This window comes from Trichomonas vaginalis, chromosome V, assembly GCF_026262505.1.
Source record: "Trichomonas vaginalis G3 chromosome V, whole genome shotgun sequence".
Lineage (NCBI taxonomy): Eukaryota > Parabasalia > Trichomonadida > Trichomonadidae > Trichomonas > Trichomonas vaginalis.
Genome location: NC_067207.1, coordinates 11,807,886 through 11,831,638, shown reverse-complemented (window position 1 = coordinate 11,831,638; position 23,753 = coordinate 11,807,886). Strand labels below are relative to the sequence as shown.

General features: G+C 29.9%; 8 protein-coding genes across 8 annotated transcripts, besides 8 other annotated features; 4 read left to right on the top strand and 4 right to left on the bottom strand.

Annotated features, from left to right (window-relative positions):
* Positions 1-3,188: 3,188 nt before the first annotated feature.
* Positions 3,189-5,799, top strand: TVAGG3_0320230 (CKK domain domain-containing protein; the record flags this gene model as incomplete). The annotated part of the gene is made up of 1 exon (XM_001325687.1): positions 3,190-5,724. One exon carries the CDS (start codon positions 3,190-3,192, stop codon positions 5,722-5,724), a length of 2,535 nt encoding a protein of 844 aa, XP_001325722.1.
* A 6-nt stretch (positions 5,800-5,805) lies between these two features.
* TVAGG3_0320220 (multidrug resistance protein YPNP-related family) lies at positions 5,806-7,426 on the bottom strand (the record flags this gene model as incomplete). Its single annotated transcript, XM_001325688.1, has 1 exon — positions 5,870-7,408. One exon carries the CDS (start codon positions 7,406-7,408, stop codon positions 5,870-5,872), a length of 1,539 nt encoding a protein of 512 aa, XP_001325723.1.
* Positions 7,427-10,514: 3,088 nt separating this feature from the next.
* Positions 10,515-12,125, bottom strand: TVAGG3_0320210 (meiotic spindle elongation; the record flags this gene model as incomplete). The annotated part of the gene is made up of 1 exon (XM_001325689.1): positions 10,515-12,125. One exon carries the CDS (start codon positions 12,123-12,125, stop codon positions 10,515-10,517), a length of 1,611 nt encoding a protein of 536 aa, XP_001325724.1.
* A 266-nt stretch (positions 12,126-12,391) lies between these two features.
* Positions 12,392-14,275, top strand: TVAGG3_0320200 (ankyrin repeat and SOCS box-containing protein 4 family; the record flags this gene model as incomplete). Its single annotated transcript, XM_001325690.1, has 1 exon — positions 12,392-14,275. One exon carries the CDS (start codon positions 12,392-12,394, stop codon positions 14,273-14,275), a length of 1,884 nt encoding a protein of 627 aa, XP_001325725.1.
* A 231-nt stretch (positions 14,276-14,506) lies between these two features.
* Positions 14,507-15,909, bottom strand: TVAGG3_0320190 (uncharacterized protein; the record flags this gene model as incomplete). Its single annotated transcript, XM_001325691.1, has 1 exon — positions 14,659-15,909. One exon carries the CDS (start codon positions 15,907-15,909, stop codon positions 14,659-14,661), a length of 1,251 nt encoding a protein of 416 aa, XP_001325726.1.
* A 473-nt stretch (positions 15,910-16,382) lies between these two features.
* Positions 16,383-16,419: a mobile genetic element.
* Positions 16,383-16,419: a terminal%2Cinverted (terminal inverted repeat of Banshee-A3 transposon ID:TVAGG3_0320180).
* Positions 16,420-17,595: 1,176 nt separating this feature from the next.
* Positions 17,596-17,633: a mobile genetic element.
* Positions 17,596-17,633: a terminal%2Cinverted (terminal inverted repeat of Banshee-A3 transposon ID:TVAGG3_0320170).
* A 409-nt stretch (positions 17,634-18,042) lies between these two features.
* Positions 18,043-18,080: a terminal%2Cinverted (terminal inverted repeat of MuDR-5_TvMULE4 transposon ID:TVAGG3_0320150).
* Positions 18,043-20,450: a mobile genetic element.
* Positions 18,798-20,207, top strand: TVAGG3_0320160 (MULE transposase domain-containing protein; the record flags this gene model as incomplete). Its single annotated transcript, XM_001325692.1, has 1 exon — positions 18,798-20,207. The coding sequence occupies one exon, from the start codon at positions 18,798-18,800 to the stop codon at positions 20,205-20,207; it is 1,410 nt and encodes a 469-aa protein (XP_001325727.1).
* Positions 20,417-20,450: a terminal%2Cinverted (terminal inverted repeat of MuDR-5_TvMULE4 transposon ID:TVAGG3_0320150).
* A 150-nt stretch (positions 20,451-20,600) lies between these two features.
* Positions 20,601-21,107, top strand: TVAGG3_0320140 (acetyltransferase (GNAT) domain-containing protein; the record flags this gene model as incomplete). The annotated part of the gene is made up of 1 exon (XM_001325693.1): positions 20,601-21,107. The coding sequence occupies one exon, from the start codon at positions 20,601-20,603 to the stop codon at positions 21,105-21,107; it is 507 nt and encodes a 168-aa protein (XP_001325728.1).
* A 211-nt stretch (positions 21,108-21,318) lies between these two features.
* Positions 21,319-23,753: part of a mobile genetic element that runs on past the window's edge.
* TVAGG3_0320130 (MULE transposase domain-containing protein) lies at positions 22,208-23,281 on the bottom strand (the record flags this gene model as incomplete). Its single annotated transcript, XM_051230146.1, has 1 exon — positions 22,208-23,281. One exon carries the CDS (start codon positions 23,279-23,281, stop codon positions 22,208-22,210), a length of 1,074 nt encoding a protein of 357 aa, XP_051099876.1.

The window sequence follows — 23,753 nt, the reverse complement described above, 5'->3', positions numbered from 1 at the left end:
TATATTCTAGTGTGGATTCTAAGGATAATATCATATTTAAAATAAGAATATACTAGTTTGGGTGGTATAATTTTTTCGATAAATTTGAGAGTATGTACGTTTAGGGCATGAAAAGTGTTAATTCGCTCAGCGAAAGCTGAGCTAGCTTCGTTCTCGAAAGAATAGGGAAGGAGTGAAAGAGAGTGATACAGATGTTGACACATTCATATCATTTCAACAAATTTTGATTAAATTGAAATTCAATGAAATTCAATTCACTTCATATACTTCAGTCAGTACATTGACATCCTTCTACATCACAATGATAACTCGTACATCAATAGTTCTACAACTAACTCAGAAAAAACAAGATTTTTACTTCCAGCTTACAGCTTTTAAAAAGTTTCGATGATAAAAATCACTCTACTCTTGTTTATCGATATGTTGTGATAGTAGGTAAACGTATTCTTATCGATATTAATAAAAATATTTTTACGAAAATCTGAACCAATTACAGAGTTATTCATAAAGTTTATGATAACTGTAATTACTTCATCTTTGTTTTATATTTGAATAAACAATTTAATTTAATTTGCATAATTTTTTTTAGTTGAAAGACAGGAAACTTAGTTGAGTTTGTATTATTTTTATCGTTTAATTTATCGTATCAGTGAGTGATCCAGATATTTAAGATATTTAGAAAAAAATTATTAATTTGATTAACAAATTTTAATCAAAGTAGCAAAAATCTATTTGATAGCTGTAAACAAACAATAATTTTTATTTCAAGCAAAATCACTTATTTTCATCTAAACGTATAAAATTGTCAATTTTATGAAAATAAATTGAAAATCTCATGAAATGTAAAGGAGAGTAATATTTTTCAATTTTCTTTTTTCTTTGTCTCAAATATTTTCTGTTGGGAATTTTCTTGTTATCAAAAAATAATTTTAATATTTGTTTATTTCATTACATACAATAAAATTTTAAAAACTCTATTTCTTCACAAGAAAAATTTTTTCCTTCATATGAAGAAACATTTTGTTCTCCATTTGATGCTGAGTCTAAATCTCGATTTTTGAATTTTCTTCTTTCCAAATTTCTTTTTTCCAAATTAGAAGTTTAATTCAAATTTTCAATAGTTTATATATTTTCTCAAACTGTCTTAGATTTTCTTACTTTTTGGGGATTTTCTCTCAAAATATACAAAAATAGTAATATCAATACGTGTGTCTAATATACTTTAAAACCATCGTGACAAAATTCAAAAACGAAGAGATCTTCTCTCCAAATTTTTTTCAAAATCAAAAAAATGAGATAAAAAAATACGTTTGGAAAATTCATTTTTAGCATTTTAGGAATTTTCTCACTTTTCTTCCAAATTGACATCCTTAATAAACAATAATACTTTGTCTAGAGAATTAAATTTGTGCTATCCAATTGTCAATTCTTTGAATTTTTTATAAAATGCACGATATTCCAGCATTAGCCTCAATAAATATAAACTACATGCATCACAATATTAGGATGTAATGGCATTAAAGCGAATTTCCTAATTTCTTCTCAATTAAATTCCTAGAAAAACATAGGAATTAATGATTGGAAATAGGTCATAAAAATTCCTAATATAAAATTTATACTTAAATTAAAATCAAAATTCGAAAATATCTATTTTTCAAAACACGCATCCAGAAGCGAAAAAATTCGAAAAAATCATTTTCTTATAATACTCGCTGATTTTGCAATTTTTATGTGATTTGAAGTGATAGAATATATTATCATCTTACTAAAACATATACTTCATTGTTACATTCACAAAATATTAATCAGAACACTAGGAAAAGTGGATTTTCGAAAAAAGATGATAACGATTAATTGCAAATCGCCTCTCAATTTTGAGAGACTTTCAATTTTTACAGTGGACCCTTAAAACTTAATTTTGATAGAAAATATAATCATGCTTTAATCAATCGATTTTCCATTGGAGATCCCTTTATATTCAATAAGAACTAATTGTGATACAAATCTGACGATTTTGTAGGCATGGGCTTATCGTCCTTTTTCCTTTGAAAATCAAAAAAATTTACATCAATAAAAAATTCCAACGAAGTTATCCCTTATATACCAAGCCTAGCATTGTTATTTCTCATAGCAATTTCACCAGCATCAAAGATGGATGATCCTATGCTCAACTGGACCAATTCCCCGGAGAATTCTCGACATCAAGCCAAAATTTCCTTTCAATTTTAATACGATCTGAATTCCCTAAATTAAGCTTCCAATAGTATTATTATAATATTTTCTTACTTTATTGATGATAAATTTACCGTTATATACTACTATTTCATCAATCCTCATTTAGCAGCAATAGCTGTAATATTTTCCGGGTAAATACCACCTTTACTGGTTATGATATTTTACGCAATACCAGTAATATGATAGCTCAAGCATTCAACTAATTTGATATTTTATGGAAAAATTATTTTCTCACAATGTATTTTATTTGTTATCATTACTAATTAATTCCTAATTTTTGGTGGGTGTGCTCATCAATATCTAATGCATACCCTAATTATTTTTTATTCTCAGATATCTGAGGAAAATATGAATTTTAACCATCAATTACGATTTTACTTAATATTTTATATTATTTTTTGGAGAAAGGTTGTTCAATTCTTACTCACATCGTATACCTCTAAATTGTCCTTTTTCTAGATTTTAACGGCGCTTAAAATTTTTCCTCTCCTTATATGAGGCTTTGATTATTTCTTCTTTGAAATGAAAATGAGACAAACAATAAACATTCAACATTTTTAGATATTGATCATTCTCTTTGTTCCATATACCTGAATAAAGCCTCAGCTAATCTAGCTGATATTGCTTAGAAAACAGATTATGCGAAGACAAATGACATTGTATTTCAAAAGCATACATAATATGACTGTTTAAGCATATAAATATGAGTAAAAATGATATTTATGTAAGTTTATCTAATAATACTTATCTATTACACTACTTTTCATGTGAAATATGTTAAAAACATAGAAAATGCATAGATTAATGGTTCATTAATTACCAAAAGATGCTTAATTACTATATTAACTGTCATATTTAATGATTATTGATTCATTTTTTCTACAAGAAACTCCTAAAAACTAAAACGAATGTAATTATTTGTCACTTTTTGTAGTTTAAAATTTCTTTTATTTTATGAGTTTTATTAAAAATGAAGAGACTGAGATTCGTGATACACCATATATAGCACATTCAATCTGCAGCTATATGGAAGACGAATCGCAGTCTAAACAGTTTTCAAGTCAAACAAATTCGACTTCGAAATCACGAGAAAGATATGTTAAATTGACATTCTCTAGATTTGATCAACCATCCGAGGAAAATCCAAAAAAGCCAGTGTTCAGTTCCAATCTTAAACTGAAAACTTCAACAATTTCCGACATTCCTCCAAATTCTCAAAGCGCTCAATCAAATATAGTATCTACTAATAAAAACAATATTTCAAATAATGAAACTACTAATGATACTCAAAATTCTCAATATAATAGTTTTAACTCTATTAATTCAAGTCCACAAGCATTTTATAAGCGAAAACCAGAATACAATGCTATCCAAAAGTATACAGAATCCAGATTGCTCACGCAAAGTTCATTTCAAGCAAGTCCTCCTCGATCAAAGCAATCTACAAGGATTATTATTAAAATGAAAGAAGTCCCGAAAGAAAAGAAGAAAGGAGATATGCATTACGTTGAAAATATTGATGAAATTATAGATGATACTTTATCTGCACATACTTTACTGGAAGAAAGCCTTCTCCAAGCGGACAATAGGAAGCTGCAACAAAGCAAATTAGAAAACTATACCGAAATTCCTTCAAAAGAGATTTCAAAACCAACAAAATCCAAAAAATTAGAAAATACTCCTAAAGAAAAGAAAGTTAACGAAAACAATACATCAAAACAAAAATCTACAGTTGTCAGGAAGACCAGAAGATCGCAAATTAAAGCAGATAATAAAGAACAACAAAATCAAACGATTTCGAAAGAACAAAGAGATACAATGATTGAAGAGATCAAAACAGAGATACATAACAGACTCAGAAATGAGAATAATGATCAGTCAAAGGCTGAAAACGAAAAACAAGATATTGAAGCAGAATTCCAAGGAAATACTGTTGTAGAAACCAAACAGATCAATCAATTGAACGCAACTAAGATGGATTCACCTATTTCCAAGGTCAGTAGTTCTAAAATCAAAACATCTCCAATGAAATTAAGCGAATTAGAGTCACCGAAACCGAAATCATCATTACCTAAAAAGAAACAGTCCAAAACAAATGAAAAACCTAAACTTCAGCTCCAAGAATTTAATTTATCAAATACCTCTAGAAAACAAACAGTTCAGAAGAGTAAACTAGTTGTAAGTGATAGTACATCTAAGGAAGTTGCATATAGAGCACCTCTTAAGCTTGGAAAGACTTCAAATATTGATATCGAATTTCATTCAGAGAAAGGAGAAAAAGAAAAGGCAGATGATCATATCGATGATGAATCTGAAGATTATTTGAAGTCAGATTCTGATGATTTTGAAGAAATTGAAAAATTCATTCGAGAAAACACGAAAGAAGAAAATAAACCTCCACAGAGCCTTGGTTTAGACACCAAATCATCTCAAAAGGCTAATAATAAGCAACTAGAACCAAAATCTGAAGAAATTAAAAATAATTCTCAAAAATTACCAAAACCATCAAATAAATCTGAACCAATTAATGACAACAAGCTTATTGAAGATGATCAGATTCACAGCGATGAACTAATTCATTTAGATTCCTTGGAAGAACGAAATTCCGAAATTGAAAGAATCCCACAACCAAAATTAGATAAGAAATCTGCAACAATGAAGCCAAGAAAGTCATTGCAGAAGAATCGCGAGCAATTCTTCGAAGATTCTGATGAAATTATCGAAATTCCACAAAAAGTTTTCAATCCATTGCCAACAATGAAGAATTACATCAAAAAGGAAGATTTCTCAAACGCTCAGAGAATTCCTCCAAGTTATTTCACAAAAATTGAGCTTTCTGACGAAATTGAATCAGATCAGAACAAAAACGAAATGGTCAGCGATCAGTCTGAACAAATTCCAGACGAAATTCACTCTGATCAGCTGAAAAATGAGGAAGAAGAAAAATTTGTTAGTGATGAGTTCAATTCAGAGGACAACAGGCTTATAATGAGTCTTAAACATGATAGCCCTCGCAAGTTACGTGATTCTGATGAGAGTTTGACTGATTTTCTTCAAGTTGAAGCTCAAATTAAGAACGACAACAAAGGAATGGGCCTAACTTTCTTCCCAATCGAACGCCAAAAGCCAAAAAAGGAAGATGAACCAAAACAAACCGAGAAAACAATTAATAATTTTTCAAAAATCATATCTTACATAAGAACGAAGATTAATGCTGGTACAGAGCTTCATGCAATCAAGTTAAGAATGTCCCAGTTCAAGCACAACCACATGTGCGTTTTAATTGATAAAGATTCGACTAATTTCAAAGGAATTTACGTTCTGAACGAATTAGAACAGAAACTGATCAGAATTTGGGGTGAAAACATTCCAGAAACGATAGATCCATCAATGGTTCAAGCAAATTACATATTTTATAATGAAAAGAAGGATATCGAGGAATTCAAACAAGATAACTTCACTCAGAAAACTGAAATAGTTGCAATTTAAGGTATTTTGACTTTGTATTTAATATTATTGTTTTATTTTTGTAATTTAGTAAAAAAATATCAATGATGTTGTTTATATTAACCGAAAGAATATTATATTTTATATTTAAAACAAACAAACCACAAATATTATTATTAAAAAAATATTAAACCATAAAAACCTTCAATTCTTGTTGACCAGAATCATCGCTCTTATTGCATGTTCCTTCATCTTGTTTCTTAGCCTGTCTATAAAAATTAATAAAAGTTTTGAGAGCAACTAAAAGACTGCAAACAGTTGAAAGAGCATCAGTTACAGGGTATGCGTAGAATATTCTTCTTGGTGATTTCGGATCTCCTGTATAATGGAAAATACAAGCAGCAATTGGAAGAAGTCCAAGCTCAAGAACAAAGCTTGTTATTGTTGCAAGAACTGTTTGCTGAGAAGCTTGAAGTAATGAAACAATTATAAATTTGGTCGGTGTCAAAAATTTGATATAAAAACTCGGAGGAACGATTTCGTTGCACCAATAAAGGAAACGCTCATCCTTACTCCATATTGAACAAATTTGTTTTGGCAGAGTTACAATAATAACCATACATGAGAAACCCCATAACATTGCCATCCATTCTGCATGAAATGTCAGCCAAAGAAGTCTTTTGTAATCTTTCTTACCAAATGCATATGACGCTGCAGGTAAATATGCTGCATTTATAGCTATTGGAACGCATGTTGAAACTGTGTAAATTCTGGATATAGCGTTGTATGCAGCTACAATCATATCGTATTCTCCAACTCTATTTGCACGTATTGCAATGAATTTCTGAAGAATAAGCGAAGGTAATGAAATCGAAATGTTCATTATAAATGCAGAAAGGCCTGCTTTTAGTGCTGCGCCTGTCTCTGGACAGAAACATTTGAATACATACTTCCTTGATGGTTTTGTTGAGAATTTTCCGCAAAACATTACAATCAAAATAATACTTGCAGGAATAAACATTGAAATTTCTGTGGCAAGGGAAGATCCGAGTGTTCTCTTCATGGACCAAAGTAATAATGGATCGAATAATGCCATATTCAAGAGCATTGAAATAATTTGAGCGCCTCCATAGAGCCAAGTTCTTCCTTCAGCTTGTAGGATGCCGCAAACGCAATGATAACAACATGTAACAAGGTTTAATGATAGTAGTCGTATTGCATAGTCAAATGCAAGATCATTTACTTTTCCAGTTCCACCGATAAACTTGAATAGTGGTCTTGCACATGGAAATAGTACAGCTGGAACAATTAATGCAAAAATCACGCAAACTTTAAGTAGGTCAACGCTTAAATGTGAAACAACTTCATATTGCTTTTTAGAAAATAAGTAGGAGATTTGAGATGATGCAGCTATAGCAATAAAAAATCCGAAAGATAGTGCCGAATTGTCAAGAATGTAAGCTAATGAGAGAGCTGTTAAACCAATCTCGCCAATGAATTTAGATACCCACATAGAATCGATAACACCGTATAGAGAATTAACTATTTGAGATATTAATGGGCCTGGACTAAGTCTAACTAAAGTTCTTAGTGGTGGATATCCTCCTAAACGTTTGTGTTCTTCGCCATCGTCGGAATTGTTATCACCTTCTGTGAATTCGTTTGAAATCTTCTCTCGTTCATTTGAAGAGATTCCATCTTCTTGAGTTAACGATGTCGTCAGCATTTTCCATCATGTCTCTCGCTCTGTCACTTTTTGGCGCCCAAGCGAAGCGAGGGTGCCAAAAAGTGACAGAGCGAGAGATATGAATGGGTTCTATATATATACAAAATAGTTACCCCGATCGCGGCTTTTGAATTATAATTATTTTAATAACATATTTTTAATAAAATAAACATGGATTTATATGGGAAATTAGGGAGATCTGAAACTCAAAAATTATTTTTGAGTTTTAATATGATGAATGTAATTGTGATGATATATACATAACAAATAAAATATTAATTCGGAACAACGATGAGATGTGATAAATTTGATTCTCTCAAAAATCGATTTTGGGGTTTTAATATTAATTTGTATCTTATATGCATATAGGATATATAATAATTTTAAAACATCAAAAAGTGACAATTTGCGGTTAGAAAAAGTCATCAAAACACTTTTTAATGATTTGATTTAACATATGCATAGACCATCTCTTTGATATTTAACTTCAATTTCCCGAAATGAAAAGGATTTGAACAAAAACGATTATTTTACGATCATTTTTTGTAAATTTTTTTAAATTGAGACTGACATCTCTACAATCTTCTAAAAAATCCAAATATCAAATAAAATAATATCATTAAAATTCCTCTCAATTTAAAAAATTTTTATAAATTGAGACTTCAATCTCTAAAATCTTCTAAAAAATCCATATATCACAAAAAATCACGATATTATTTTTATTCTCAATTTCAAAATTTTTTTTTGTACTGACTTTCTTTTTCCATAACAGCATGGCAGAAATTTGAAACGAAGTTTCAAATTTCTCAAGCTTGCATTCTGGGCACGTAAGTGCCCAGAATGCTAAAAGGCGCGTAGCGCCGTCTCTGAATATCAAATTTATTATAATTTATGAAATTTCAAATAAAATTTATGAAATTTCAAATAAAATCGATCTGTTATAACACACTGGTGCATGACAGCCTTGTCGTTCATTTCTATCGGCGCGCGGAGCGCGCCGATAGAAATGAACGTGTATATATATACAAACACCTGGACACATTTCAAAAAGCATTGTAGAATCTGATTTTATTTCTATATTTTCTAAAATTAATATATGTTTGTATGTGAAATTCGGGAGATTCAAAACTCAAAAATTAAAACTCGATAATTTTAATAAATCTTGATTCACATTTGTATGTAAATTAGTATTAACTTATTAATATTTATCAACTCCATGATTCAAATTTATTGATATCAATAAAATTCATTTATATTATGAATATTAGACTATTTATGGTATGTGTGTTCTGGTAACATTAAAATCTCATATACTGGCAATTTGGCACTTTTTGTCACTTTTCATGAAATTTCAGATTTCCCTAACTCGATTTTAATAATTGTTTTAGAATGCTAATATAATGTATAATTTATTTATCTAATCAAAATTTAAAAAAGTTCAGTATTTGCCATTTTAGACTTCAAGCTCGCGACACATTAACCGCTTTTTTAAAAATTGAGACTGACATCTCTAAAATCTTCTAAAAAATACAAATGTCTAATAAAATCATATCATTAAGATTCCTCTCAATTTTATAAATTGAGACTGACATCTCTAAAATCTTCTAAAAAATCCAAATGTCTAATAAAATCATATCATTAAAATTTCTCTCAATTTTAAAATTTTTTATAAATTGAGACTTAGATCTCTAATATCTTCTAAAAAAATCCATATCTCACAAAAAAAAACTAAGTTTTATTTTCACATTCAATTTCCCCAAAAAAATCTTTTTACCTAACAGCAAGGCAGAAATTTGAAACGAAGTTTCAAATTTCTCAAGCTTGCATTCTGGGCACGTAAGTGCCCAGAATGCTAAAAGGCGCGTAGCGCCGTCGCTGAAAATCAAATTTATTATAATAATTATTTTATTATAAATCGACCTATTATAACATACTGGTGCAATACGTCAATTTATTTCACCTCTAAATCCAAAAAACTTCAAATGAGATCACATTACAGTCTTGTTGTAATTCTATCAAATTATCAGAAATTTTAAAGTTTTAAATATCATTGTATGGTTAATATATGTATAATAAAATTACAAAATCAAAATTGAAATATTTTCAATATTGAATGAATTCGGATTAATTTTTATCCAATCAAATTAACCTTTTGGATGAACTACATCAACAACAAAGATATCGACCAAAATTGTGCCCATTATGCTTGACATGTTGATCATAGTACTAGTGTATATGAACCCATAGAATGACTTCCGTTAGTTTTCGAGAAATATTATGAGCTTTTAAAAAATACATATTTTTCTTGCTAAGGAAAGTACCATCTTGTATTATCAAAAAGTAAATGAAAAGATCGCTCAGGAAGTGCAAAGTTCGATGATAAGAAAGTAAATTGTTTACTAATTCAGCAACTTGCGGGAATTTTTTTGAAGAAACACTTTTTTTGGTTTTCTTCTACATCAACTTATAAAAATGAATATATAAGAATTTGTAATTAAAAAAAAATAAAAGTAGGCATTTACATTGCTAGATCTTTGATTATATTAATCATTCCTTGTTACAATAAGATTATGGTAGTAATGTCTGTGTATGATAGTTTGAGGATTGTTAAATTGTGTGATATTTTGATATGTTTTGAAAACTATTTTTAGTATGATCAAAGGTATATTGGAATTCAATGATAATACATATCATTCACAGTAAACAATGGATTTTCGGTGATTGATGAAAATCAATATCAATAGTTAAAATTTTCGAGGCTTTTTTGATTGAAATCAATTGCCTTGGATACCTGGAATGAAATTCTCCTTAGTGATTTTTTCCAAATTTTTTCTCTTTTCAAAGATGGCTATGCAATTTTCTAGAAATTGAAAACGTCTTTTAGAATAATCGATTTTTTTTGGAAAAATGAGGTTAAAAATCTTGAAGATTTAAAATTATTTGAGGAACAAAGCATTTTCATAACATTCTAAATCTACAGATGTATTTTAATTTTGTTATACTAAAATATTTATCATGAAAAGTATCAATTATATAGCAGAATTTAATATCAATAATAAATCAGAATTTTTAAAATTGTATGTTTAAAAAAAAAGAACGATAATGATTAATTTACAAAATTTTTATTCGATACACCTCTACTTAATATTACATCTTTAACGTCAGGATCCTCATCGTTGGATAGGACTTGGCAAATGGGAGACTTTACAGGGATTATCTTTGCCAATATCAGACGCACGTTTGAAACACTATCCTTTGATGCTTGTTCCAAAATTGATTTGCTATCTTCATGTTCAAGTAGTTTAGCTTCGTCAAGGCATACAAGAGCAGTTTGCCTTATTTGATAATCAACATCCTTCATCATTTCGCTTAGAGTTGGAATTAAATCTGTTCTAACCCAATTATCTCCGAATTTTATTACAAGACTTCCCATTATTTTACACATATTATTTCTTACTGCTATTACATCATCTTCTAATAGCATAGATATATAACACATGATATCAGGAGTCATTTTAGAAATAAGACTTGGTAATATTTGGGCAATTTCGCTTCTTGTCCTCCATTCCTTTATAGAAATTATATTTTCCATAAGAGATTGGACAATATTGTCCGGTAAACTTGTTCCTCTAAAAATATCGCAAATTCCTTTTGTAATTTTTTCGTTATTCTTCTTTATCAAGTCTACCATGATTTTGATCGAAAATTCTTTGTATATACCGTTGAAAAGTGTTGGTAGAGAGCCGGCCAAGGCAATAACAACCCTTGGATCTTCTCTTTTCATTGCGCTTCCAAAAATCCTGTCAATATCTTCTTGAGAGATCTGGAAATGGTTGATAAAGAATTCGAATTGCTTTGCTGCTGCCAAAGCGACATCATCATCTTTATCAATTAAACCTTTTGTAATAAGACCTAGAACGTCTTTTGAATTTGTGCAACTGCACAAGATCGTATCTAAATTAATGAAGAGTTCTTGTCTAACTCTCCAATCTGTAGAAGAAAGAAGAGAATTACAAAATTCTATGACACTTTCATGGGTTTCTTCCATCACATAACCGTATAATAGAACAGGTATATGAACAAGAATACTATTTGATCCTGAACTAAGAAGCTTTTGGATCACATTTCGAATATCAGGAACAAGAGATCCATCAAATTCATCTAATATCATGCCAAGATATTTGGCTATGGACTCTCTTACTAAGTATGATGGATCCTCGCATAAAGGTAATAATAACGGAACAATCGTGAGAAGGATTTTCTTTGATATTTCATCAGTAAGAACTTTGAGAAGATGAGGTGCTAATCTTCTCAAATACATAACGGGGTTATTTACTAACCATAAAACGTAATCTGTGAGGACGTTCGAGATTTTAGAAGGCTCTAATGTGAATAAAAGCTTTTGAATTGATTCTAAGGCAACTTGATCAACAACTCTATTGTTTAAAAGGAAAATTTGACTAAATTCGATTAAAAATCTGCCAATTGTATCTGAATTAACATTCTCTAAAGATATTTTTTCAAATTCATGTAGAAATTCAATAATCTCTTTAGATTTATAGTTCGAAAAATCAAATGTATAAGGTATGAATTCAGATATGGTTCTCTCGATTCCTAAACGTTGAACAATAACGGGAATATATTTAATTGCCATCTGAAAGTTCGCATCTGTTGGATTTCTTAGCGATTTGATCAGGTCTGTCTTGAAAGTATCCATGTTTTTTTGATTGAATTTTCAATTGAATGGATAAACGCATTTTTATGAGATTTCTGATGAAAATTGCAGGTTGAATCATTCTAAGCCGAGTTTCTGTAAATACTATCAAGGACCATTAGAATCACTGAAATATTAGACTTTTATCGGCACATTGAGAATTTTTGTTTGCTTAATTTGCAATATATTTGAAAGATTTTAAGGGATTTAAATAAGGAATACCGTTTAATTTCATTTGCATTATATCGATAATATTTTTTTTGACTTGGATGATTATGTGGGATTATAATGAGCTTGCAGAAATATGCAAGGATTACAATGACGCCACACTTGCACTGTATAAATTAAGGGCATCGAACGAGGAAGCAATCAATGAAGTATACAAAGATATCAAAAGCAAATTAATCGAAACCAAAATTTTATCACCATCTCAGATTTGCTGCGAAATTTCAAAAATATCCTTTTACAATAATGCTTATTTTAGATCGTATTTGAGCCTGTTCAAAAAAATCTTCGAAGAATATCATCTAAATCAGTTACCAGGGGTTGAAGGTGTTTTTGCACATATACTCAATCAAGAATATGAAATTTCCTTACCTCCGTCAATTAACGGGCATTTTTTTTATTATTCAGATAAAGAATATTCATTAAAAAATTATTTGGAACATCCTATTAACAAGGCTATTATGAATGATGATGTAGAATCATTTATATCATATGCAGGAAAGGAAAAATTTCGTATTGATCATAGCTCAGTAGGTGATTTCTATCCTGATTCATATTTAGATTTATCATGGCTTGAATTATGTTGTTATCATGGCGCAGGCAAATGCTTTAAGTTTTTGATATCGAAATTCAAACCAGAAATTACTCAAAAATGTCTTTCTTTTACATTTTTGGGAGGAAACGCAGAAATAATGAATGAATGCTTGAAAGAACAAGACCCTGATGAAGATTGTATGAAATATGCAATTATTGCACACAACATTGATTTTATCACTTTCTTGGCTTATGAATACGACGAAGTAATCGATCCAGAATATTGTTGTGAGGAACACAATATACAAGCATTTCTAGTTTATTTAGATATTTCTAAAAATATCAATCAGTGCCTTATTTATTCTACAAGATTTAATTTTCCACCTTTATGCCAATATTTAATAGACCATGGAGCAGATATTAATTCTATTGATAGAGATGGAAAAACAGCTCTTCATCATGCAGCGGAAAATAGTTGTGTTGAAATTGCAAAACTCCTTATTTCAAAAGGAATTGATATCAAGGCAAGAAATCATAATGGAAAAACTGCGCTTCATTCAGCAGCAAACAGAAATAATAAAGAAATATTAGAATATCTTATTACACATGGGATTGATATTAATGCAAGAGATAATGAAGGTAAATCTACTCTTCATTATGCAACAAGTAAAAGTCTACTAAGTATCTTCGAAGCTCTGATTTCTCATGGGGCAGATATTAACGCAAAAGATAATGATGGCCAATCTGTACTTCATGATGCAACAAAGAGCTATAATACAAATGTAATAGAAACTCTTGTATCATACGGTGTTGATATGAATGCAAAAGATTTGCATGGTATGACGCCTCTTCTCACAGCAGCGAAAAATAATTCATTAGATGTGATGAAAACACTAATTAAAAATGGTGCAGATATTCATGCGAAAAATAATGAAGGACAAACTGCGCTCCATTTAGTGGCTCATAATCATAATTTTGATAATATAGTAGAGTTTCTAATTTCGAATGGCGCTGACATTAATACCAAAAATATTAAAGGATTGACTCCTCTCCATTATGCAGCAGAAGATGGCGACAAAGAATTAGTAGAATTATTACTTAAACATGGTGCTGACATTCACGTGAAAGATATGAAAAATCAATCTATTCTTCATTTTGCAGCATGGAATTTTAATACAGAGGTAGCAAAAGCTCTTATATCTCATGGAGCAGATATAAATTCAAAAGATAATGATGGAATATTACCTTATCAAATTGCAAAAGAGCTAGAAAATGATGAAGTTGCAAAACTTCTTTCACCTGTTGGTACAAACTTCAAAAAGAAAGTCCCACGAAAAAGGTGTAAAACGAGCGTCAATGACTTCGAAGACTTGGATAACTTTGAAATGATATAATAATGGTACTCTTTTCATTTTGTTTCATCAAAATGTTTGTCACATCTTCAACGCATATTTATCGGCATAGAAATATATCTGTTGCTCTCTGATCGTGTTAATTTTGCTTTTACTAAATATTTTCAAAATATTTTATTATCACATTAATTTTTAAGTATATGCTATATGGAATAACTATGGAAATCTCTCACAAACATTTATAATTTGAAGAAAAAAGAATTCAATATACAATTAAAAATAAATAACATAGATTTACAACAAAAACAATGAAAAAAGAACATAATAGTTTCTTTCAACATCAATGAAAGCATGTTACATATATATAATCGGATTATTATCTTGCTCATATTTAATAGACATTTAAAGCACCTTTATGGCTCATATTATGTAATCCATGGCTGATGCTTTTCAAGTTTTCTAATGATTTTAAGAAAATCAATTCCATTTGAAATTATATTTTCCAAGAGAAGGGAATAAGAAGCATAAACAGTTGCATTCGTTCTTCTTGGTATATAGTTGATAGGCTGAGATATAATTCCTTTTACGGTATTGAATAATCTAATTTTATTTTTTGGATCGATGTCATCTGTGAACTCTAGAAGCTTGTCAATGGGCTTTATATCAAAGTTAAACTTTTTGGCCAACTTAGGTCTTAGTCCGGAATAGTAAATAACTTTACAAATTACTTGAGTTGCAAATTCTGCTCCGTACTTTGTTTCAAACTCATGGTACATCAGGAATGTTGCATAATGCGAATATGATGACATTGTTAATAGATTACACTTTGAAATGTAAAATTCAACAGAATCTCCTTCAGGACGATCAAATTCCTTAGTAAAATCCAAGAAATCAGTATCATGAGTAAGAAATGATTCAATGACCTTGAAGAAAAATGATTTCTCATTAAGTTCAAGTTCCGATTTTCGATGTTCACTGAAATAATGCCTTAGTATTTGTGAAAATATTAAATCAAAGTTCGAATTAGCCGCAGTAGTCCAAGCACTGACAATGTCAGGATAAATAAAATTCTGTGGTATCAAATAATAATAAAATAAAAATGTATTATTAAAAATGACTTTTGAATAGTATCCAGCTGTAAGATTTGTATTAGGCGGCATCTTTCCATTGGCAATGTAGCAAAGTAGAAATGGTTCCAAAGGATTTGCAAAAGTATTCGTCAAAACAATATCAAGAATTTCTCGTCTGACATTAAAAACGTATTTCCTTGGGTTTTCATCTACATAAATGTAAAACCTTTTTTGGTCGAGATAAAATTCCGTGTTTTCAGGTAAAATTTCAAGTTGCTTGACATCTTCGCTAACTAAAATACTTTGTGATGAAGAGTATAACAGGTATTGCATTGGACTTTTCTTTTTTGTTTCAGGTTTCAAGAGTAAAAAGAAAGGTGATGTTTTTGACGGTATTTGCGTTAATCCACGTGGAATATTGACCAGGTCTAATCCGCCGTTATTATCTTTAGCCCGTATTGATGTATTATTTTGAATAAAAGATCGAGATCTAAAAAAATCATCCGCTAATTCACCTCTTTCATATGCTATCTGAAGAGATGGCTGTATTTGATGACTTAAAGAAGAAATTCTCGATAGCAAATCATTATCAGAATTCAATATCATTTTTGAGGATTTTTTGTTCAAAAATTTGGTCTGAATTTTCAATCACAATGAAAAGTCTTGTTATAGAGGACATTATATAGGCTAAATTTTTGTAGAGATTATACTTTTGTGATAATTATTTTCAATGTCAATTTTATCAAGTCAATTGCCAAGTAATATTCTCAAATTGAATATTTATCCAATAATTATTTTTCGCATCGCATACAGTAGTCCATAACACTTATGGATATGAAATCATTTAATTCTTATTTAACGAACTATACGCAATTGCAAGAGATTACGATTTCTACTCTTACAGCTTAACAGTAAGTTTCGTAATATCAATGGATTGACATATATCTGTATGGTAATATTTTTAACACCAGAGCCTCTATTTAAAATAAAACGACATCAAATGCAAATATTTTTTATGCATGATATTTACCTGTGATATTGAAATATTCAATCAGAATCAATCATAATACTTGATCCTGTAATAAACAGAAATTCATCAAAAGTGACAGCTCTCAATTTTTTGACATTTGTAAATTCTAAATTGAATGAGAAAAATGAAATAATACTAAGCATAATACAATATTCTAGATTTAATTATAATTAGGAAAAAGTTAGTTTTGAGAGTACTTTTCATAGGCATATAGAATGAAATCTTCTGAAAAATAATATCACATAAACTCATATTATTTCTAATATATAACTATTTTATATAAAAATCAAATTCAATGATCTTAAAAGCGAAGGATAAACCTCAAAATTTACGAATATAATGAGTGGGAATATAATGCTTATCTATCATAAAACCATATGAAATATCAATTTTTGCTTTACGCCTAATTTTTGACGACAATTAGCAAAAAATGTTAAATGTTAACACTCAGTCCATTTGAATATGAAAAATAAAATTGATTTTGATTAAAGGTTTTTATTTATCATGCAATTCTTCTTGCGACCAAAGATTTGAATAAAAGTTCAAAAAATAAGATAGCTTAAAAAATAATATACGGTAGTGTTTACTAATAGATGAATAGTATATAAATTCTATTAAAATGGATTTGATCCAAAAAAATATATAAAATTTGATCATAAATAAAATCGTTTTAAATTACTTCTTCATTTAAATTATAACAATTATTTTTGGTTTTATATTTTTTGGATCAAATCCATTTTAATAGAATTTATATACTATTCATCTATTAGTAAACACTACCGTATATTATTTTTTAAGCTATCTTATTTTTTGAACTTTTATTCAAATCTTTGGTCGCAAGAAGAATTGCATGATAAATAAAAACCTTTAATCAAAATCAATTTTATTTTTCATATTCAAATGGACTGAGTGTTAACATTTAACATTTTTTGCTAATTGTCGTCAAAAATTAGGCGTAAAGCAAAAATTGATATTTCATATGGTTTTATGATAGATAAGCATTATATTCCCACTCATTATATTCGTAAATTTTGAGGTTTATCCTTCGCTTTTAAGATCATTGAATTTGATTTTTATATAAAATAGTTATATATTAGAAAATAATATGAGTTTATGTGATATTATTTTTCAGAAGATTTTGTGTTCTTCTTCAAAATTTTATTTTTTTATTAAAAAGAATCTTTACAAAATATACATTTATTTTAATTAATATTTAAAAACGTGCTCTATCAAAAGTTCCAAAAATTCAATATTTTAGCTTTTCTGAGGTGTCACTTTTGATGAATTTCTGTTTACAACAATCCTGATCATGCAATCTTCCTAACTGAAGTATGAAATTTCAAATTCAATAATTCTTTATAAAATAGATTTTGAAATATCTTTTCACCAAAGCATACATATGTAAACATAGTCAAATATAGTTTTCGGCCTAAAGTGATTATTTCATCAAAATGTTTTTTCGAATTACCCAAAAAGCAAAAGGACAATAATACAACAAAACTAGACATCTCCTAAACATCGCGATGTTTCGGGTCAAATGAACGTCAACATAGTTTTTCCAAATGTGTAAAGAGTTCAACATGAAAAAGTTTTTATCTGCCAACATTCATTTCGAAATGATGGGCAATCTTTCCATAAGTTGAGCTATTACTACCAATTCGCCAAATTTGAAGCAGTTATGAAAAAATCCAAATTCAAAATGATCAGAAGAGAAAGGGACAGACTAGCCCATTGTCACTTTTTAATTTAGCAAATGAACGCTTATGGAGTGGAGTTTTTGGGTAAATCTGATTTGCTTATAAATGAAATAAAATCAAAAGAAACCATATTGGCATTATATTATGCAAAAATAAATGATCTTACTTAGTACTTTTAAAGTTAATTTCAGAAAAAATTTGACACAATGGTATCCGGCACATACAAGTGGTGTACAACCAAAATATAAGTTGGTTTAAACATATATTGCTATATCTCATGATCTTACTTAGTACTTTTAAAGTTAATTTCAGAAAAAATTTGACACAATGGTATCCGGCACATACAAGTGGTGTACAACCAAAATATAAGTTGGTTTAAACATATATTGCTATATCTCATGATCTTACTTAGTACTTTTAAAGTTAATTTCAGAAAAAATTTGACACAATGGTATCCGGCACATACAAGTGGTGTACAACCAAAATATAAGTTGGTTTAAACATATATTGCTATATCTCATGATCTTACTTAGTACTTTTAAAGTTAATTTCAGAAAAAATTTGACACAATGGTATCCGGCACATACAAGTGGTGTACAACCAAAATTTCATATCCCTAGTTTTACATTTATGTTTAGTTTTATTTCACCTAATTTTCAAAGATCATAATTGAATTAGATGGCCAAGCTATTCAAAACACGACCAAGCTTATCAAAATAAGACCAATATATTCAAAATTCTTTATTCTTTCAAATCATTTCATTTTAATGCAGATCCAAGATCACGAACTCACATATATCGAGTTGCTTAAGTATGGAGTGCAACAAGAAATCCAAGCAGGTTGTAGTTATTCATATAAAACTAGGAAAGAAAGAAATCAAATCCAATTTAATTGTAAGTGGCCGAATTGTCCATGTCGCTTCCTTGTTGATACACTTCCCGATGACAAGTACCACATACGAAAATGTATTAACACCCACAATCATTCTGCCCCTTTTCCAAACAAATCACAACAAATTACATCATATTTTTATAGATCTTATTTAACAAGATATTTTGAATCAAATCAAGACCGTGTTTACGCACAATTAAGGTGTTTCAAAGATCTTAATATCCCATTTGATAGTGGGATCATTCCGGAAATGTTTCAACAATCTACAGATGCTTTAAAAAAGTTTTCTAAACGCCTTCATGCAATCAATACCCGTTTCTCAGCGGATGATGTTACATCTCTTGCAATTTTTGTCGACATGGTTAAGAGTCATTCTCCAGATGATCTCATCGAGTTTATTCACGAGCCAGATCGTATGATTTTCTATTACGCCCCATTCGAAGCAAATGCTTTTTCACATCAAATACAAACTTATCACATTGATTCCACTTATAAGCTCTTGCGCTCTCGCATACCATTTTATGCCGTCACTGGCAAATTCGCGGAATCAATTGTTTTTCCGTTTTTGTATTTTTTCGTTTGGCCCGACACAAGTGAAAATATACAAGTTTGTCTCACAGCATATTTTGGCTCCATCAATCGCGAACCATCTTATTTTTCAATGGACTGCGCACCTCAAATCACAAATGCTGTTGAAACAGCCATCCCCTTATGCCAGATCATTTGGTGTGGTGTTCATGTGTTGCGCGCTGTCATGAGAAAGGCTGAAAAGTTTCAAGATCGTTCCAACTTCGAAACTTTCTATAACTTAATGAAGTTATTGGTCTTTGGTTCTGAAGAGGAAGAAATTGATCCTGATGAAGTTTACAACAATTTAGAAGAAATTTTAAATGAGGAACCTGCTGCCCGTGAATACTTTGACCGACAGTGTCGCCATCATCTTGACAGGTGGATGCTTCGCTATAGAAATGAAGGAGATGGAACAAACAACATCTCAGAATCACATTTCAAGGTTTTGAAGCACCAGTACTTCCCAGAAAGGCGAAATCTTCGACTCGATGAACTTGTCATCGAGTTATATTCCAGTGTTGTTCCTTCATTCCTGATTAAGTTGCAAATTAAAGGTCTGGATTCAGAGAGAAGTGTTAAAGTTATCAAAAAAGTCACAAGAGATTTCGAAGAAATGACACAATTTAAAAAAGTCGAATGCATCAGTATGCTTGAAGCTGTTCAGAAAGGTCTGAAAATGATACACTTGATCCCAACATTGTTTACTCAACATTAAAAATATTATTGCAAAGAAAACATTTGATTTAATAAACATTTAATTTATTATAATTAATTTTTTATTACAGTATAGTAAAAAATGCTATAAATAAATTATTATATTTTATTAAAATGTGACTTTTAATAGTAAGTGAATAAAATAAATCAGGAATTGGGAAAGAAATAAGGTTAATTAAAAATAATGAAAATTACAAGTTTAAGGTTAATAAAAAGTGACAATGGGCGAGTTTGTCCCCCACTCATGATCAGAAAAAATTGTGAGCTTTTCAAAATTGAGAAAAGAATTAGTCCAAAATTCAATTAAAATGGATACCGCAGATACAACACCAAATTTTAGACAATTTTTATTGAAAATTATGGGTTTTTAAATTTTTGGAGTTCATTTTTTTCAATGGAGAGTATTAAAATCAGACCAGCGACAACTAGTGATATTCCAATCATCCGTCAACTTGCTTCGACAATATTTCCAGCAACATACAAAGAGATCCTCACTCCTAAGCAAATTGACTACATGATGGATTGGATGTATTCTGAAAAAAGCCTTATAAAGCGGATGGTTGACTTGAATCATAAATATTACCTTCCATTTGTTAATGATAATCCTGCCGGCTACCTTTCCATTCATCAAGAAGGCCCAGATTTATTCCATCTCGAAAAAATTTACGTTCTCATAGATTATCAGCATACTAAGCTTGGTAAGGCCTTGTTCTTACATGTTAAAGAGATGATTCACTCATTTCATCCAGAACCATGCAAAATGGAATTGAATGTCAACCGTAATAACAAAGCATTGGGATTCTATCAGCATATGGGCATGAAAATCGCTCGTCAAGGCGATTTCCCTATTGGAAATGGGTATTATATGAATGATTATATCATGTCAATAGATTTAGAGTAAATTTCGGATTTTTTATTATTTCAATTTACTTAAAAGTATCAAAGTAGTTTGAATTTTACTTCTAAGACGTTATCGCATAGCTTTTATTATGACCACATCAAATATCAAAATATTCTTCCAAAACATAGATAATTGACTCTTGAGATACTTGAGCTTAACTTTATTAATGTGTAATTTAAGAATAAAAAATACTTTTTTTAATTACAAGTTAGAGGGGGGCACAAACTTACCCAGTGAGGTGAAGTGAAAAGTGACAAGTTTACATGTCAGAAATGTAAAGTGTCAGATTTAAAACAAAAAATGGATTAATTTATTATTATATGATAGAGAGATTTGGTAAGTTAATATCAAATTTGTAAGTAAGGGAAAAAAAAGTAAGAAAGAAAGAAAAAATTTTTAAAAAATAAAAAGCCACTCGCTTCGCTCGCGGTTGACAAAAAGAACAAATTCGAAAAATAATTGTATGAAATTACGAAACTAAGCCGCTCGCTTCGCTCGCGGCTTAAGAAAAGAACAGATTCGAAAAAAGATTGTATGAAATTACGAAACTAAGCCGCGAGCGAGGCGAGCGGCTTAAGAAAAGAACAGATTCGAAAAAAGATTGTACGAAACTACTAAACTAAGCCGCGAGCGAAGCGAGCGGCTTAAGTAAACAACATATTTCAGATTATCGATACTAAAATTTTTTTATTTTATTACATTTTTTTTGCATTTTTTTAAAGCTTCTTAACTTAAATCATGGAATGTCTCAAAGACAAAAGTAGCATACAGCATGTAAAGCTAAAGAAAGATAATCATAATTAATACCTTAATTTTTAGTATTACGCATTTTTAGGTGCAAAATTTAAAAACATTCTAATACAATAGAGCAGTTTCCAAAAGTAGCATACAGCATGCAAAGCTAAAGAAAGATAATCATAATTAATACCTTTAAAGTTTAAAATCTTGATTTTTTTTAAAATCAAATATTTATAACTTTAATACATACAGCTTAAACCTTATACTTGTTTTCTCTTGTGAGAAAGCAATCTTACAAAGCTAACAATCCTAAAAAATAAAGAATTAAAATTTAATAATTTAATCTAAAATTAAAATCAAAATTAAATAAAATGAGTTCTTTGTAATAATACTTTCAAGGTAGGATATATTTTAGTGGGATCTATTGAGTCATCACTAACAGCATTGAGCAATCTATTGAGCATTGAAATACTCTCGATTTTTCTTTGTCTTTTTACATCAATTTCTGCGTTAGTTGCTTTTTCCATGATCCTAATGACACGGTCATCTGCTGGATTTTGATCAATTTTGAGTTTGATAACGAAAGATGGTATCACTTTTGTATAAATTTCTATAATAACATCATCAATTCTGAGATTTTTTCGATCAGGAAAATAGTCATGTTTGAGTGTTCTAAAATGAGCTTCGGCAATATTGTTAGTTGCGTCGCCTTCACGCCTGTCACGAGCAATCCATCTTGATATGTTGTAACGCCATTGTCTGTTAAAGTATTGAGATGCTGTTGGATCTGTGTCGAGCAACTCCAGAACTTGATCATAGGCAGCATTTGCTTCTTCCTCATGTTCTGCATCTAATTTGAAGACTAAATCCTTCATCAAATTATAGAATTGTTCAAATTTTTCTTGAGAAGAAAACTTATTTGATTTGCGAAGAATTGCACGAAGAACATGTACTCCGCACCAAAGTATTTGAGCTTGTGGAATGCTTTCTTCTATTGCTTGAGCTATCTGTGGAGCACAGTCCATGCTAATGTATTCTGGCTCAATTGTTACCCATCTGAGATAGGCGCACACGCAAACTTGAATGTTTTGATAAGTGTCTGGTTGACAAAAGAAATATAAAAAAGGGAAAATGTGAAAATCTTTGATTTTGCCAGTAAATGCATACAATGGAATGTTTGATCGCAACAATTTATAGGTGCTGTCTATATGAAATGTCTTGATACTATGCGCATAAGCTTTGCCTTCAAAAGGCGCGTAATAGAAACACATATTATTGTCTGAGACTTCAAATGCAATGAGATCATCTGGAGATTCTTCTTGTACTGTCTGAACAAAGATTTGCAATGACACAACATCGTCAGGAGAATATCTAGTTTGAAGAGCATGTATTCTCTCTGCAAATCGTTTGATTGCACGTGGTTTTTGAGCGTACATCTCTGGAATGGACGGACCTGTAAGAGGAATTTCAAGATCTTTGAATGCATTTAGCTGTGCTATCGCTCTTTGATTGTCATCTGTTTGGAAGTAATGTTCTAAATATTTGCGATAAAAGACAGACGAATATTGACTTTTGTCATTTGGGGCGGAATGATCATGTTCTTCAACTATTTTGATTAGTTTGTATTTATTTTGATCCAAGATTGCAACATTAAAATGTGCAGGACATTTTGGATATTTGCAGTGGAATGAAATCTGAGATCTTTCTTTCCTGACACGTTCACCATATCCATACTGTGCTTGTATTTCTTGTTTAACTCCAAATTTACAAAGATCCATAACAGTAAAGATAGTTTCTTCTTCTAATTCCATTTGAAATTGAAATGAAAATTAAAAATTCAGAAATTTGAATAGATTTGGTCTGTAATTAAATGAGAATAGCAGTTTGTTCGTCATTGTTTGAGGCAAG